The 18,468-nt window shown below is 41.9% G+C and overlaps 1 protein-coding gene and 1 long non-coding RNA gene across 2 annotated transcripts in view; one reads left to right on the top strand and one right to left on the bottom strand.

The window, feature by feature from the left end:
• Positions 1 to 8,953, top strand: part of LOC117011544 (ovostatin-like) — a 28,167-nt gene extending 19,214 nt beyond the window's left edge. The window contains exons 26-35 of the mRNA XM_033086971.1: positions 244 to 400; positions 862 to 936; positions 2,202 to 2,367; positions 2,931 to 3,151; positions 4,228 to 4,443; positions 4,571 to 4,695; positions 4,890 to 4,980; positions 7,367 to 7,438; positions 8,000 to 8,102; positions 8,878 to 8,953. Of these exons, the coding sequence (XP_032942862.1) occupies positions 244 to 400; positions 862 to 936; positions 2,202 to 2,367; positions 2,931 to 3,151; positions 4,228 to 4,443; positions 4,571 to 4,695; positions 4,890 to 4,980; positions 7,367 to 7,438; positions 8,000 to 8,102; positions 8,878 to 8,930 (1,279 nt within the window). The 3' untranslated portion in view covers positions 8,931 to 8,953. The remainder of the gene's footprint in view (positions 1 to 243; positions 401 to 861; positions 937 to 2,201; positions 2,368 to 2,930; positions 3,152 to 4,227; positions 4,444 to 4,570; positions 4,696 to 4,889; positions 4,981 to 7,366; positions 7,439 to 7,999; positions 8,103 to 8,877) is intronic.
• LOC117011560 lies at positions 8,010 to 18,468 on the bottom strand. Its single transcript, XR_006163159.1, has 4 exons — positions 17,192 to 18,468; positions 16,533 to 16,721; positions 13,594 to 13,676; positions 8,010 to 8,131 (listed from the first exon to the last, which is right to left on the bottom strand). It is a non-coding gene; the product is annotated as an uncharacterized LOC117011560 (long non-coding RNA).

The following is an 18,468-nucleotide window of genomic DNA, read 5'->3' as shown; positions in this document are numbered from 1 at the left end:
GTCTATACTTTGCCACTGCTCTAAAAGAATGGTTTCAGCACAGTAATGGAGACATATCAGGCCAATTTTTAGTATCAGGATTTTATGTATATTATTTATTTAAAACTTAGAAAACACTTTCTTCTTTTACCTCAAATATTATGACGTTCTTTTATGTCATTTTCTATGCACATCCTATGCACTGGTAGATGTCCTTGATCTTGTTCACACCATACCTGTTTTCTGTTTCTGGATCACCTGCAGGCTCACTGCCTTTGTGTACAAGTCACTGGAGCAAGCTAAACGCTACATCTACATTGATGACAACGTCCAGTCTCAGACTTTGATCTGGCTGGCAAGCAAGCAGAAGTCAGATGGCTGCTTTGAAACTGCTGGATCACATTTCAACAATGCTTTGAAGGTAAATGAGATAAGTATAGCCACAAACTTCCAGTCCTGAAGTCTGGATTTATTTGGATAAGACACAAGCTTAGTCTTCACCACACCCTTACTCTTCCTAGTACTGTTATCCCATGTCTCTCCTATACAAGCAGCCATGATTCTTTTGTGTGCTCTTGATGATGAGGTAAAAAGAAGCAGAACTTTCTGAATTATAAGTCTCAGGTTTCATTTTCCACCACTGCATTGTGTGCTCAGCCACAAGCCATTGTCTGCTTTATTATACACGTATGAAAGTCAAGAAAATACAGTCAATTGCTTTGGCTTTATCCTGTGTGAGCTTGATCTTTCTTGTTCCTATGCACACAGGGAGACAGAAATTACTGCTGATCTCAAATATAACTGATATATGAACTATGAATTAATTCATAGGTTGTTTCTAGGACATTCATCCTAACCAGTTCTTTGCTTGTTTTTTGTCAGGGTGGAGAAGAAGCTGAGTACTCCCTCACAGCCTATGTTGTGGCATCTTTGCTGGAGGCTGGACACTCTGCTTCAGTAGGTATTTGGTGCTGTTAGCCCAGTCAGCCATTTGTCAAACTGCACAAGCCACAATCCTCACATCAGCATTCTTTTACAATGAGGAACTCAAATACTGATTGTAGGACAGTAGTGGATTGCAAACGTTTTCAGAACCCTGCAGTCCCCTGCAAGTATTTAATGTGTGTTACAAATCAGTTACATATCCAGTGCCTATGGATTCACTTGAAACACCCCTGAGGAATCCAGCTATTTTAGACAATGGTTGTCTAAGTAGGTGCAAAATCCAGACTGAATTTGCCCACTCCATCTAGAGTCCACTTTGGAATTTTCTCTGAATTTGCCCAGTCTGAAGTTCAAGCTATCCAAATCTTCCGTCTACAAACTCACTTTACTCATTTAGTGCCAAGTCGTGTTTCCATATCCCTATGGAAATCTTAATAATGGAAGAAAATTTTGAGTTGCTGGTTGTAGTACTAGGCATGGGGAAATGAGAGCCAACTTCTTTTCTCTGTGTTATATTTCCTGCATATCCTTGTGACCTTGTTTTTATGCTGACTTTGTTTTTTATATAATAGGAAGGAGTTTTTTCAAATCTGACAAACATGTTCTAGATGTGATGATTTTTTTAACATCTCTCAGATATGGGGTATGGGCCACCATCAAGGTACATGAGACCAACAGAATGAAAACATTGTGAGAATAGCAACATGAATTCATGTTCTGTAGAAACATGAATTTAGTTTCCAGTATCTTCATAAGAAACTCTAAAACCTTGTGCCACATGTTTAAGTGAAGCTACAGAGAGACAGCATGGTTAGTAGTGTGCTGGTGATGTCTGAGATGAAGAAGTGTTCACAGAGACAAGGCTAAAAGGTCTGAAGAGTTACCTTGGTAGTTATAGCTAGCAAATGGCAAATATCCATTAGAGAGAGCCTCCTTAATCATGAGGTTTCAATACACTTTACATAGTTCTGTAAAAATGGTCCACATTTTATTGCTAAAGCGACCAAGGGAGAAAGGTTTCACTTGAATAGAGTCATCTCATGAGTCAGGAAAAGAAACAGTGCTCTCTTATTCTGGTCATGCTGCTTCTAAATAAATGCTGAAAGGAGGCAGCATGACTGGAAGGGCATTTTTTTACAAGATAAACTCTGTAGGCTCTTAAACATGCCATGAAGAGTCAGAGATTGCAGCTTAATCAATGATAGAAGTATTTTTAAAGTATTGTGTGAAGATACAAATCCAAGTACCTGACACCCTACTGTGTTTTGCATTACCAGCATCCTGTCATTCGGAGTGGCATGAACTGTTTGGAGACTGCATTTAACAGAGGTGTCCACAACCTGTATAACCAGGCTCTCCTTGCCTATGTTTATGGCTTAGCTGGCAGTGAGCAAAGACGTCAGTTCTTCCTGGAGCAGCTGGATGGGGCAGCTGTCAGGGCTGGTAAGTGCAGCATGGCCATGCAGAGGCAGTGCAGCTGATGGAACTGATGCTGATGGCTTGTTGCATCATGTAAGCTGCTCTGATGCACAGTTTTGTCATGAAACCTCTCTCATTTCATCCCTGCTCTGCTACTGAATTTATCTCTAGGAGTTCTTCTGTCTGTCTCTTTTGGCTTCACAGAAGTTTGAGCTATGGCCTGATCTATGAACTTGAGGTAATTTAGGGGGAGAGAGAGTCCCCTGAATGTCTCAGTCCAAGATACTGACAGATTGTACTGATTAGATTATACCTAATTTTCCAATTAGCTTCCTCTTGTAATGCTGAACAAACCCACTTCCCTTGCCTATGTCATGTGCTCCTGTTTGCAACTGCCTTAGCATCCTTCTACTAACTGCCTTCACTTCAATCTCTCTGTCTTATACAGTCTGCTTTTATTAATTCCCTTTCCATCCCATCCTGTTTTCTTTTCCAGCTCGGAAGTAAAACTTACCCAGTTCAGGACACCAAGATCTGAAAAAACTCTTTTTCCCCATGCTTTATACACCCTACTTCTGTGTTTCCAGGTGGATCTCTTCACTGGCAGAGAGAAAACAAGCCACCAGCAGAACATTTCTCTGACTTCCATTCCCGTGCCCCTTCTGCTGAGATTGAAATGACCAGCTATGTGCTCCTGGCTCTGCTCAACAGAACCAAACTCACTCCAGAAGACTTATCTTACATTTCCCGCATTGTGTACTGGCTTATCAAACAACAGAACCCATATGGTGGCTTTTCCTCCAGCCAGGTAACAATTGGGTATGGTAAAAAGAAAGCCTTTTGGAGCAGTCCAGTCTGCAAGATGAATCTTGACAAATGACAAATCTTTCTGACTGCATGTGAACTTGAGTAACACTGGATAACTGGTGCTTGCCTTGTCAAAGGCACACCACGATCTTCATAGCTTTACACATAATTTGGTTTTAAGCAATGAGAATTTACCTGAATTCCAAGTTAGCTACGGACAGCAATCACTGCTGACACACTATCCCAGGTCTTCTGCAATAATTAAAATCTGTTGCTCCAGAATCACAGAATCCAGAATGGGTCAGGATGGAAGGGACCAGAGAGGGTCATTTGGTCCAACATCCCTGCTCAGTCAAGGTCATCCCAGAGCACATGGCACAGTATTGTGTCCAGACAGTTCTTGAGTATCTCCAGTGAGAGAGACTGCACAGCCTCTCTGGGCAGCCTGTTCTAGTGCACAGTCACCTGCACAGAGAAGTTCTTCCTCATGTTCAGGTGGAACTTCCTGTGCATCCATTTCTGCCCATTGCCTCTTCTTCTACTGCTTAGCACCACCAAGAAGAGTCTGGATCCATCCTCTGGACACCCTCCCTTCATATATTTGTGAGATCCCCTCTCAGTTGTCTCTGCTCAAGGCTGAACAGACCCATTCTGTCAGCCCTTCCTTGCAAGAGATTATCCAGCCCATTAATCATTCTCGTCATGATGCTCTCTAGACCTGCTCCAGGAGCTCCATGTCTCTGCTGTACTGAGGAGCCCAGACTGGACACAGCACTCCAGATACATTTCCCTAGGGCTGAGTAGAGGGGCAGGATCAACTCCCTCCACGTGGTGTCAAAGCCCTCCCTAGCACCACAGATGGACTTACTGGTCACCAGAGCACACTGGAGGCTCAGGAACAGCTTTTTGTCCACCAGGATGAGTTCTACAGGAACTTGTGTTTTGTCTCCTTGGCTCTTTGCAAAGCCCCCCTGCATTTATGAGTACTGATCAAGCATCAGGGAAATAGGGGCTGCACTAATCTCATGCACCATCTTGCACCTGGGTATCTAACTGGGATCATGTCATTCTTTTCAGGATACTGTGGTTGCTCTCCAAGCTTTAGCCCAGTATGGATATCTCACCTTCTCCAAAAATAGTTTTAATACGGTCGAAGTCCACTTCATGGAGACCCCCAGTGAGACTTTCCAGGTGAATGACAAGAATCGTTTCCTACTGCAGCAGGCTTCCTTACCCACTATTCCAGGGACATACAGCGTGGAGGTGAATGGCACTGGCTGTGTCTATGTGCAGGTAAGCAAGCTGGGAACTCAGCACCACCTCTGGGAACTAAGCAGGGGGCTCTCCATGCTTTATTCCTCTCCACATGTCATGCTCTCCTTCAAGTCTGTGACCATCTCACACTTTCTGTCTCTTTCAGACCACCCTGAGATACAACATCCATTTGCCAAAAAAAGCTGCAGGATTCTCTCTGTCTGTAAGGACAGCAAATGAGTCTTGCACAGGCAACTTTCCACCAAAGTTTAACCTTGTCCTCTCTGCCAGGTAACTTCCTTTTGCTGAACTGCCCCCTTGCATTCACAGTTTGGTAAAGTATCTGAGAAAGGATCCAAGTTCAGGGAGTTAACTGCTGCTCTGCAGCTGTAGGAAGAAAAACAGGATTACTGGGAGCTAAAAATGTCATTCGCTGCTCTCCTTTCCATTTGCTGACCAGACTAACAGAACTTTTCTCATTTTAGTTATACAGGAAACCGCAACATCTCCAACATGGCTATTATTGATGTGAAAATGCTCTCAGGATTTGTTCCTGAAGAATCTTCCCTGAAAAAGGTAAAAAATAGGACCAATGTGAATGAAAAAGCCTAAAAAAATAGGAAGTTGATAAACATAGTCTCTGATTAGCAAATTTGAGCCCATGGGAATATTGTAAAGTCCCTGAGCATAGCCTTCTCTGACATACTCAGTGTTTCAAATTTGTAGCTGCTTATGTGTTGAAGACAAATCTGTTAGGAGTTGCCAAATCCCAGTAGCCCAAGAGAGCTAAGATTTCATATCCCCATGTCCTACCAACAGCAAAGTTCAGTGTGTATTCTCAATAAGCAGACATGCACACTAAACATATATATCCATATATACATAATACATGTGCCACACAGACCAGTAGACAGGAAAGACAGCACTTCCACAAACACAGATAGCACAAATGGCCCTATCCTGTTCCCTTTTCTGCCTGATCAGATTAAAATCTCATTTGAGGAAAAGAGAGAAAAATAAATAAATGCATAAATATACACAAGCACATATATACATGCAAATGCACAATGTGGCTCCATATGGTAGCTGCACTCAGTCTGCCCAGCAGCTGCCCCTGGACTCTGTTGAGTTGCTGGCACGTGGGTATGTGCCTCCTTCAAGGCCTGACCCCACTTCAGTGCCTGGAACTGAGGCCCTGTCACCCATGTGTATGCATAGTGAGCGCCTTTATAAACATTCTTTAACTTGCAGCACACGAGCTGGGGTCCCTGGTTTCACAGTGATGTCAAACAGACACATACACACAGAGACATGCAGATAAGTCTCCACTAGCTGCTGCAGAGAATGTCCACCTCCAAGACTGGTTTCTCCAGAAACAGGCTCAGGCACCCTGGTCCCTTTGGTAGCTGCCTTGGATGCTCTGGTGTGTCCAAGATTTGGGTCAGGTTTATGGCTGACTCCAGTTTATATAGCTGGCTGCTATTCCAGTTTATCACTAGTGACCACATGCTGACGTACATACCCCTGCCACTACAAGCCTGAAGTCTGGTGTCTCAGGATGCTGGCACTCCAGGCACACTGCCCCTGTGATCTCTGATCCTTTCTTCAGTGACTTGCAGTCCCTATACACAGTCACATGGAATACAGAGCCTTTCACCCTGGAAAATTGCCAGGACCAGAGATTAATAAGAAGGCAGGAGAGGCTGTGGTGCAGGGCAGACAAGTGTGTTGACAACCAACCTGTTCATGTGCAACTGGCCTCTTTTATCTCATTTGCCACCCTTTTTCCTTCCAACTGGATTTTCTCCCTCTCTTTGTTACTTCTGGTTCTTCCCCTAAATGCCCTGTAATAACTCTTTCTTGAGTCCCAGCATCCCATACTCAGCCCCAGGGTCTGTAGGCAGCATTCCCCTTCAGTCTGCAAGGTGATCTGGGGATATTCTGCTGCTGACTCATCTGGTGGGTCTCACACTGACAATGGGCTGGTCACTGCCCTGTGGGAGGCCCAAGGGGAAGGGGGTCAGACTGCTCCAGTGGCTCTGCTCAGGTTACTGGGGTTTCCCTGCATTCCTTACTACCTGTGTGTATGAGTCTGCAGTCACACAGTCTAACAGAATCCATTTGAGAAATACTTCTGCCATAGTTAAATTGCTTTAATTGGCATTTTGCATTATTATCCCTTTGACAAGGGTTATTTCTTCCTTTACAGTACAGTTTAACAAACAACCAAAAAAAAGGAGGTTACTGATCCTCTTCCTTTGTTATCCAGAAATTTGGTTATGATGCTGACAGTTCTGGGGATAACACTGATAAGCACCTCATTTAAGTTCCTAATACAATTTATGAGTTACCTTCAAATCATGAACGTAGTTTTCAAGTAGATAAAAAGAAGAACGAAATTCTTTGTAGAGTCTGCTCATACCTTTGTGTATTTATAATCATTCAGCATTCAAGCCTGAAACTAATATATTTCCTTTGAAGATTTTTTCTGCTAAGATGCTATTCTGTTTGGCATCCTACTCTTCTTCATATACACTTGGGGAAAACCAGCTGTTTTTAAAGTTTGGAATATTTTAGGTTTGTATGTTTTGATATTAAAATAATTTTGTTCACATTTTTTCTAAATGTTTTTAAACTTTTATTTAAAACATACAATGGACTAGCAAGTGAGTCAGCTTGAACTGCAGAAGTTAATTGTAAATTCTTTTTGAAATGAGAGAATTCTTAGGCTGATGACGAAAGTCACAAGAATCAAAGCTGACTGGTGGAACTGTTCACTGTGACTGGTCTGCACACATGAGGTTATAAAAACACTCAACTTGCATTTCTTTTTTTGGCGACTAGATGGCAGGGTGACATAAAAGGAGTAGGGCAGCCACTTTAAATGCATTTTGCTGTGGAATCTACAGTCTCCTTGGCAAGTCCCCCGTGCTAACATTGCTGAATTTTGCTTCATTTAAAGCTTCAGTACGAGAATTCTGTTGTGGATCGTGTAGACATCAAGAACAACCACATACTCTTCTACCTTCAGAAGGTAAGTTTGGGAGGTTTCCTTTCAGTTTTACGAAACTGGAAGTTTAAAACAGGCTCCCAGATAAATGATAAATCTTATTAATAGCATATTTACAATACCCATGCCTTAAAGGTGTAAAGGTACTTCACCCAATCCAACATCACGAGGGATAATGGAGATATTGAGATCAAAGTAATGAAAGGGAGAAAAGTAGGGAGAAGATTCTTAGGGATATTGAAGGTGATTTTAGCTGGGAAAAGGCAAGGAAAGAAACTAACACCAATTTTCAATTACAGGATGAATGCTGATGTGCTGAAAACCACACTAACAGGGAATTAGGTTGGGGTAATTGGCAATGGAAATAGGAAGAGGAAGAAAGAAAAGAGCATGCAATTTTAGCAACAAAACATTTAGCAACAGCTTTTAAGCAATTATCTCATTTAACATCAAGTTTACAAACTGGAGGGAACTGCACAATGGCACATTGTCACAGAGTGTGATTCAGAAATGAATCTGTTCAACCTTAGCCTTAGGGATAGCTTTGAAAAGTTCTGATGCATCTTCTTGTCTTGCCATTTCCAGGTCTCCCAGAAGGAAATCAGCTTCTCCTTTGGTGTGGAGCAAAGCCTGCCTGTCTCAGACATCAAACCAGTGCCTGTACATATATATGATTACTATGAAACAGGTAGGTGACCCAGCAGGCCTTGGTAAAACCTGTGAGAGACAAAGGAGAGACAAGGAGAGACCCACTTAGCAATTCTGCTGGTTTTGGTTGCTAGACTGCAATCACTTGCTAGACTGCAAAGGTTTTGCAGAGCATAAACAGTTCCTACCCTCTTGTGTTTACATTTCTTGCTTCATTTCAACATAAAGCAGTTAAGAAAGTGATACATGAGAGACTCTTTCTTACAAAACACATACAAAAAGACATGTGTTTCCATTTTCTTTCCACAGCTTGGACATGATGGTTAAAATCAATAACTCAAAGGCAGCAGTGTTCCTGACTTCCCTGAACTGCATTCACTGATCTTTTTACTCAATATTGTCGTAGCAGGCTGCAACAAAAAGATCTTCCTTAATAGAATTTAAATATTTTGTAGAAAAGACAGTCCCACTTAACAAAAGAAGAGTTTAAGTTACTAGAACTAGAAAAATAAGTGCCTGACCACCTTTCTTGAACTGAATCCTAGCAGATTAGCAGAAGCAGCAGCAGAGTCAGAGAACTGACCCTGGAGTGCATTTTCTGCCACCTGATCCACATCTTGCATGGTGACAGCAACCATGTGTCCTGACAAACATGGAGTGCACTGGTCTCTGACTATGCACCCTTGCAACTGGGTGCCTTGACAAAATTTATCAAATGTCTTCTCTTGTAGCAAGTTAATGACAGGTGCAGATAGACTGGGATCAGAATGTTTTCTCACTCTCATCCAAATGTCTTCTTCCTTTCTTCTTTCCAGATGAATATGCCCTTTCGGAGTACAACACACCCTGCTCCCCATCTTCCAACTGAAATCAGATGTGTCCCAGAAGAGGTAATGATTCAGAAAGTATCAGGCAAGCAGTTGTAGAACAAGAAGAGGATAACAGACTTGGGTTTTTTTTCTGGGAGCACAATGAAAACCATATGAATAATGAGGAATAAGCGAATCCCATATTGCTGTAGATCAGAATGACCCATTCTGGCCCACACTTCAAAAAGAACTGGGGTCAATGTGGATTAGAAACTGCAGATAAAGTCCTTTTCCTGACAAGGGAGATATTGTGCAATTGTTGACTCTGACCATCCATCTTGTTTTGAAACTTATGACATATTCCAGTGGGAGATTTGTGTAAAGGTACACACTTGAAATGTGTGTTCTGGGCCATAGATTCCTCTTAAGAAATCCTAACCTCAGAGAATAATGTGCTGCTGCTGCTGCTTCTGTAGATTTTACTTGTTTTGGTCTTTCTACTATTCAGCAGGAAAGAAATCAGAAGAAATCTGAAGAAATTATTTTGATCCTCACCTTATTCAGCCATTGAACTGAATCACCTACAGATGACAGAATTCTAATCACAGGAAGACAACATTTGTGCAAGTTTTGCCTCTGTCTAGAAAGAAATGTTTTCTTCAGATTAGCATCTCATATTTTACTGTCCTTTGTAATAAAACATTCTGATTGGCAATGGTATTTGTCCCAGTCTCCACTCCTTGGTCTGTCTAGAACTGGGTGAACACAGCAGGCCAGGATGTGATAGGAGAAGAGCAGTCCAGTGCACACCCTGAGAGCACTGTTCAGCAGGATGTCAGGCTTCCCAGAGATAGCTCAAGTGAAACTAATCCTGCCTCACAGTGCAGGAACCTCTGTGATGGGGGAAGTCATGACAGAGACCCTCAGGCTCAGTGTAATCCCAGAAGGATGCAAAAGAAGTCTGGAAGCTGTGGGAAAACATAAATGTTGGTTTGGAAGGACCTGGGGAGGACACCAACAGCAGCCTCCTTTTCCAAGAACCAGCCAAGAGAAACTAACCTGCAGAAGGGTGTTTAGCTTGAGAGTGGCACTGGGGTCCAGCAAAGAAAGCAGAATTCAGCAATCCAGCCAACACCAGGACTAGGAAACCTTGGGAAGCAGCTAGAGAGATGCTCTAAACAGATGAGGAATTTGACATAGGAACCTGGGCTCTTTGTGAATTTAGATTCTGGCTGACGAGAGCTAAGTGCCTTAACACCCTTGAGAACCTGGCCCTGTGCCCTGATTCTCTCAGCTCTCTAACTGCACCACCTGGTATGTGAAAGCATCAGATCAGCTTTTCATGTGGCAGCACAGTGCATGCAGGAGAGCCTGAAGGGGCACTTTGATACATAAAACAACATTTATGAGCACATGTGCCACCTATGTTCCTGGTTATTCTTCTTAGGATGGACAGAAACATTGGCATGGAGTTCTCCGTTTCTGGGTTGTTTCCTCTTCCTTTTTTTGGTTTTTTCCTCTTCCTTTTTTTTCTTCTTCTTCTTCTTCTTTTTTCTTTTTTCGTTTTTTTTGGGTTTTGTTTGTTTGTTTGTTTGGGTTTTTGTTGATTCTTTTTGTTTGTTTGTTTGTTTGTTCTGTTCTGTTGTTTTGTTGTGTTTTTTAAGTTGCATATAAGCTTGGTTTACCAAGAAACAATAATAGTTTATTCCCTGACAATTCTGGTGGAATTTCTACCTTGCAAAAAAAAAAAATTACATTTTTGAGAAAAAAGATATTGTGAAGTGAATGGCTTTCAAGTCTTTCAATTCTGCTCAAAACATTGAGTTTCTATCCCCAGCATTTCTCTTCCCATCAGAATCAACCCCTGGGCACAACCCTTGACCCAAAAAGTCACACTGAAAGCGATGTTTTCATGTTTGCATGAGACCTGTGGTGACTTTAGCTACAGACAGACACATGCTGAGAAGTAAGTTATGACTCTGAAGATGTTAAGGGGCCAACTGACCCCCAATTCCCCCTTGCTCTCCCATCCCTGTCAGCAAAAAAGATTGTGTGAGCTTCAAGAGGGGTCAGTCAGGCTACTTCAATCCACCTTCCTCAGCTGTGTAAACTCAGCCTGCTGCTAAACAAAAGCCTTTGTTTAATGCCATTCCAGTGAATGGCCAACTGCAGGCCTGGTCAGATGGAAACTGATATGAAATGCAGATGCTTTCAAAAGCACAGCATTTAAATTTTACTACAAATTTCCAAAACATTAGGCTGAGAGGGAGTGGATTGAACAATGGCATCAGTACCTAGCAAAATCTGCATTTTACAGCCCTCTTTTACCTCTTTAACTCTTTTAACTGCAGTGCAACTAGTGACCCATTTTTTTTCTCATGGAGCTTGCATCATGTGAAGCTGCTGCTTCATGAATTCAGTTTGTTTAACCTCAATGCAAGTCAGATGAAAAGATGTAACAATTGAAAGGAGCTTCAGATACTGAGTTTGTAGGACCATGTGAATCAATCAGAAAATGGTAAGGGCTGAATTCCATCTCCAAAAATGGCAAATATATTTACACACAGTTTTCTTTGATGGCTGGAGTTAGAAAAATGCTCTAGAACTCTAAAATTACCATGAAACAGTCTTCACTTTCAGTGTGCAAAAAGGTGCAGTTCCTACAGGACCCATCTGCTGCAGTCCATGGGAATGTGCCAGGACAGGCTCTGGAAGTTTTTCCCAGAGGTATAAACTGCCAGGACTCTGACACAGTTTTGTGTAATAGCAAAGTACTTGTGTTATGAGCAACTATGAGTGACACTAGACATGGATGTGATGCTCCAGACACCCCCTCATTTCCACACAATGCTCTCCAGCAGATAGTTGTGCCTAGTGCTGGTCATTCGTGGGTCAATAACAATAAAAACCCCTAGTTCTTCAAAAGAGGACAATCAGGACTTTCCCTTATTCCCTGTTTGCCTGAGGCCAGCTTGTTTGCCCTGAGAGAGCTTGGAAACCACAACTGTTTAGGAAGATAATAAAAGATGATAAAAACTGACAAGTCTTCATCAAGGACACATCCTCCAGGTTGCTCTGTACAGTGCTCAGCAGTTCAATATATAGCTGCAGAATATGTTTTCACTAGAGACAAAGCAGAAATAGCCTTTATGTGAAGGGAATGAATCAAAATCTTTTTAGGTATAAGGTCAGGGGTTGAAGGCACAAACAGGCTCTCCCTGGGGGGCGTACTTAAAGTAGTGCAATTAATATATCAGGTAACACAAGAGTATTGTTTTGCTGCCAAGTAGATAATAATAACAGATAAAGGGAGAGAAAGCTGTAGGCTCTGAATGGCATTTGCACGCCTTCCGTAATGTGTCTGGAACAAGCTCAATTTCTGGGATGTCATAGTGGAAAGAAAAATTCTTTTTAACAAGAAAAAATGGATTTAGAAGGAAGATGTTGGTCAATGGCAAAAAGATCAAAGTACTCAAAAAAAGACTGAGCCTCCAACATTCAGTGTTATCAGCCAGTTGTGAGAGACTCTTAACCCCAAGCTCTCTTTCCCATTCAAGTCTTAGCAGTATCATGCCTACAGTGAGGACAGACTTCAAAGAAATGAGAAGAGGTAGTCCCTGCTCTAAAAGATGTAGGTCTTATGTCTTGCTTTCATCTCCCATGAGCTCTTGGTTCTGATAACATCATTTTACAGCCTTGAAGTGAGATCCACCCTTCCTTTCTCAGAGCACTTGGATTAGACATACGTAATTTCCCCCCAAAAAAAGTCCAATAAATTTCCTTTGGCCCATAAAGCTGCAGCCAAGACACATGTGAAAACATTGCTCCTCTGTAGTTCTCTTCTCACAGACCAACCTGCAGTTCAGACAGATGATTCAAGTCTCTTATGTCAAAAGTCTCTGAAACTGCAGGAAAAGACTTTATGGGTATGATTACCTCAGTAAAACCCTTATAGGATCTGTAGGCTAATGGCTGAGTTCCTAAGGGAAAGCAGAACTGTAAGACCCTTCTCAAGTCCATTCAGAGAAGAAGGACAACCAGCCAGGGAAGGCTGTTCCACTCTAAACTGATGGAGGGAAGGAGAAGGAAATAAGAGGGACTAATGGAGCCTCAAACACTTACAGACCTGTCATTAAAATGCATTTATGAGTAATTTCCTCAGAATGAAATTAAAGATCAGGCTTTCCAAAAAGCAGAGAAAAGCCATTGCAATATGAATGCCTCAGAGAGCTACTTCTTTCTACATGTGCCTGTCAAGAGTTGTCACCTGAAATGAAAGCAAATGCTTCTACCTTCAAAGTGCAGAAGTTGCAGCTATGAAGAGAGGATGGTTGTGCACAGCTGTGAAATAGAAACAAAGGGTTAGGGGTTTGATCAGAGGTTAAAAGGTAAGAGAATGGTTTGGGCATCCCTCAGCATGCTAGAGATGGCTGGTCTCAGGCACCTTTCTGGTAGCCAGAAAAGACAATACATGACACAGCATGTGCAGCTTGCATCAGATCTTGGTACACAGATGATTCCTCAGTACCAGTCATGAGCTGACTGCTGGCATGGGAAGTTTAGGGGGGACATGCAGCCAGACTAGTTTTCCCACCTTAACTAGTTACATTTTATGGATTACATGTCAAATATTTCTCACTTGATACTCATTGTTAAGTATTTTCTTTTCCCCCTTTAATAAAAACCTGATTTATTATTTGCAAGTGTGAAGAGTGAACTTACCAAGTACCAGAGATTTTTTGATGGGCTTATTCAGATATTTTCTTGGTGAACTCTTCACATTTGAACGGAACCCTTGATGCTGCCTACAAAGACCACAAAGAAAGGAGGGCTGAAAAATTATTGTTCCTGTCCATGCAAGGGCAATAAAACTGCAAAGCACACCCAAAAGAAATGCTGACTCTCTTATTAGCCTAACTATATATAGCACTGTATTTGTAGTTTAGCCTGAAAGCCACCAGGTAATCTGTGTATACCTAGGAAAGATAACTTCATTTGTATATCCACTAGTTTGCACTCTGAGGCTTGTGCAGGTGCAGTGACAGTGGCCAGATTCCAGCTTCTTTCACTGGCATTTGTCGCCAAAACTGACATCAAAGACAGGCTTAATACTTCAGCTCACAGTTTTTCCTGCTCAGATCTCAGCCTCTACACATGTGTGAAGAGAGGTCTCAGTTTTGAAAACACATAATGGATGACCCATCCACACTCAACAGAGTTACTGAAGCCTTGCAACTGGCTGACCTTCAAATGCCTTCATCTTTTATATGGCTGCCTTTTCCAGGCGTCATAGACCACTGAAATAAACTGCAGCCGTCCCCACCACCACATTTTGTTGAAAAAAAATCCATCACTCATCAAAATCACTGCAACCTGTGACTATTCCACTAGGAATATACTTATTTTCTTTTATGACTTCACCATCCTTTAGGTGCTAGAGGACTTTGCCAAGGCTCACATATCTTAGAACAATGAAAGAAATCTTGCATGCTTGACTAGAGACCCTATTGACCAAGCAGAACTTTATCTGTAGTTACCATGTTTCACAATTGTTCCCCACACACCTGGGCCAAACCGAGCATTTCGACCTTTACTATGTCTAAACAAATCATTACAATCTAATCTTCTTAAAGACGGTTTTATAGGAAGCCATCATAGCCAAAATTGCTGATTGATACAGTGCTTTTCAACTAATTTGTGTAGCTGTAATGACCAAGTTTCTTTGCAATGATCTTCTGAATAAGCAATTAACCTGCTCACAAGAAAGCTGACAGTGCCTACACCACAAATATATGGTTACAGATCATGCAGACACATCCAAGCTGACTTTAGACTGCATGAATGAGAAGTACTAGAATTATATGAAATGCTAGAAGTCACAAATGGTTCAAAAACAGGGAAAAAACCACAGGGCTCCAGAGACTGTTGTAATTTTCCTAAAGCCATTTGATGATTTCTACAGGAAATAAATATAGCTCTTTTCAGTAATAATGAATGAAATTTGAGGTCAAGAAATCACACAGAAAAACACAGAAATTACTGTGACTGAGCAGCCCAATATAAAAAATTAATTACCATTGAATAGTGTTACCATAGCTTTTCACAACAAGACAGATATCATTAGTAAAGATAATGTGGTACTGGTAGAACATAGCTAGTGCCACAGATAAACCTAGCCACAACCATAAAGGCAGAATTTTTAGTGTCTAACTATGGCTGCAGCAGGACTGTTTCAGTGGTAGAAAGATATCTATACTTAGCTGGTGGGACATTTTTTAACAAAGATAACTAAATCGAATTTAACTGAATTAAACAGCTCATTCTACTGTTGCCAAAGCTCCCTCTCATTGCTCTCTATAAATACACAGATCTCTCTGTGTGCTACAGCTAACCACAAGTGTCTGAGGTCTGAAGTTATGGCTCACTAAAGTTAGGTTGGCAAAAATCTCCTTTTGAGTCAAGAATGCAAGATAATCTGTCTGTATACAGGCATTTCTCCAACATTGCCCAAAACCAAGAACCTCTTCCAGTACCTGAAGCTACAAGAAATATGGAGAGAGACTATTTAAAAGCCAATATAGTGACAGGACAAAGGGGAATGGATTCAAACTGAAAGAGAACACATTTAAATTAGATATTAGGCAGAAATTCCTTACTGTGAACTTGGTGAGGCACTGGCACAGATTGCCCAGAGAAGCTGTGGATGCCCCATTCCTGGATGTGCTCAAGGCCACGTTGGATGGGCTGAGCTACCTGGGATAGTGGAAGGTGTTCCTGCCCATGGCAAAGGGGTTGGAAAGCGATGATCCTTAAGGTCCCTTTCAACACAAACCATTCCATGATTCTATGAAATACAGACCTGTTGATGAAGTATATCTCCCTACCTTCCCCATAGAGCAATATTCACAAGCTTCTTGAACATATGCAGCTGAGTTTAAAAGAATGGGTAGGATTTGAAAAGCAAAGACATGCAGTCAGCAAACAATGATAAGCAATAATAAAAAACAAATGTCAATGGTTTTGTAAATATTTGCCCTGAAAGCAACCTTTTTGTTGCATCCAGTGGAATGTTGTTTGATTCTCCTGTGAAAGACAAGTTATTATATGTCACAGTCAAGAAGATGGAATGACCTCTGTTTTCCTTTGTTGTGATAAGGTTACGGTGGCTTTTTTTCACCCAGGGAACTTGTTTGGTTGAAAACCTATTAATCCAATAGCTTCTGTATTAGAGATTACTGCAATTTTTGTTTGTTTATTTCCTTACCAGATGCACCTTCTTCTAGTGGCGGTTTTAAACTAGTGTAGTGGATTATCTGGATATAGGATACATGGGTAGTCTTTGTCCTTCAGTTGGTTACTGTTCAGAAGGCACATGTGCACAGCAGACATTGTGACTGGTGCCAGTTCTTGGAGATGCAATAGTGCACTTTGCGACCAAAGCCCCAATCCAGCCTGTATTTGGGGCAAAGCACCTGCTTGTCATAACAGTAAGTTACACACAGCTAACCTTCTCTACCTCCACAACCTTTGAATGCCACCTAACCCACTTAACCCTCTCATTAAACATCCATCAGCAGACTCAGAAGGCTTCTGGACTGTGATGATTGTCGAATTGACTTGTTTGGAACGAATACTTTATGTTGCAATAAATTCATACCTACCTGAGAAAACCAAGAAGAGCAAGAACCTGCAACACTGGACATCTGCTTTTTCCACAGTGTCAGCTCAAGTTCAAGCCCTTGTCAGTGAATTTCTGTTCTTGGCAGCTCCTGGTATGCGTATCCCATTGCAGAGAAAATCGAGCCTGATTCTCAGGGAAACTCCTTAACTGTAGAATCTGTAGAGATCCTCTGTAATAGAAATGACAGTGAGTGGGCTTTCTGGACAGAACCTGTTGTCTGTGTTCTAAGCACCCACACCATGCTACACAGAGACCTCTGGGGAACCACCTGCTACTTCCACCATGTTCCCTTTCCACATAGTTTGATACTTCTGGAAAAATTTGAAGGCACAAGGGAAAACATTTCATAGCCACTCTATGTGCCCTATGTTTCTATTGAAGAAAGTTTCACAGACTAGCAAAAAACTGGAAGAGACAGTTATCCTGATAAAACATATCAGCATATTAGAGAAAATCATTCTCCCATACAGATACTCTGCCCTTGGATCCGTATCTCTCTGGTAGCCAAGCAGCCACCCAATCTTTTACTCATTCCCATTTTCCAGGAAGGATGTCAAAGAGACTAGTGAGTTAAAATAACAATAATTTAAAAAGGAAAACAGAAGGTGCACATGAAAGAGAAGTTAAAGAGGGACTTACTCACTGCTTCGCATTGGCAGGCAGGTGTCCAGCCACTCCCTGAAGAAGTAAAGCCCCAGTAAAGCTAGTGATTGCTTCAGAAGACAAATGCTGTTACCACAAATGTTGTCCCCACCTCCTCCTTTCCCCCCCATGCTAAGCATGGTGTCATATGGTAAGTACAGGATAGCTGTACAAAGTTTGGATACAGGACCCAGGCTTTGGCCTGTTTGGGTCATCTGTCCTGGCTGCGGCCCCTCACAGTCCCTCGCCCACCCCAGCCTCCTGGCTTTTGACTGGGAGATGGGGGAGGTAGAAAGCCCTGAGACTCTGCAAGCACTCTTCAGCAAGAGCCAAAACTCTGGTGAGTTTTGAACACTGTTCTAGCCTCAAATGCAAAGCACACAGGCTACTGTGGAGAAAGCTGACTTCATAACCTTCGTGCCTGACAGAGCCAGTATCAACACTAATGGAAAAATTATTTACAGTTACCAAATAACTGCTTTCCAGCATTGTTTTTCTTGTAGGGAGCAGCCCACTTCAGTGCTTTGTTTTCTCTTCAAAGTACAAAAGAACAAAGGAATTTCCTTCTCCCTAATAAAAAACTCCATTAGCTTCCACACAGGTGTGAATACTGGAAATCTGGGGAACTAACAAATTCCCATAGACCCAGTGACTGGCTAATTCTGAGCTGAAATGAATCATACTCCAACAACACTGTCAAGTGTTCAATGGCTAAGGTAGAAGTAATGAAGACTTTTTAGATCTGTTTATAGCTTCTCTATTTCCCCATTTCATCACTTTTCAAAATACTTATGAAGCAATGCAAAAGAAAGATCAATATATTATTTTAGCCAGAATCTGGTGACAAAGTATAGAAAATTGGTCTACATCACCCAGACTGTCAGTCCAGACTGTCAGTCCAATGGGGAAAACCCTCAAATGTTAATCTGGTTTGACAGACTTACTCAGGTTTAGGTCACTTTGTGCTTTTCAGTACTGTGACAAGTCTGAGTATAAAACCCAAAGTCCCTTTCCTTGAGAATGAGACCACTAAAGGGATTGTGTGCAGACATTCAGGGAAGGGCAGTGAAATGTCACAGTGGGTTCATTCTGGTTGCAGTAGTGTTAGGGGAGGTTCTTGCATGGAGTAGGATAGACTGGGATCTCCACCCCTTGCTGCAGTTTATAAAGGCACTAACACCAAAGGAAGGAGCCAGGGAGGAGAGCAAACTCCTTTCCTCTGGAGCACTGGGTGAGAATGCTGCAGAGCTGTTAAACTAGTAGGCAAGGAACTG

This window comes from Catharus ustulatus, chromosome 2 (genome assembly GCF_009819885.2).
Source record: "Catharus ustulatus isolate bCatUst1 chromosome 2, bCatUst1.pri.v2, whole genome shotgun sequence".
Lineage (NCBI taxonomy): Eukaryota > Metazoa > Chordata > Aves > Passeriformes > Turdidae > Catharus > Catharus ustulatus.
The sequence above is the reverse complement of the archived record's forward strand: the minus strand, read 5'-3'. Positions and strand labels throughout refer to the sequence as shown.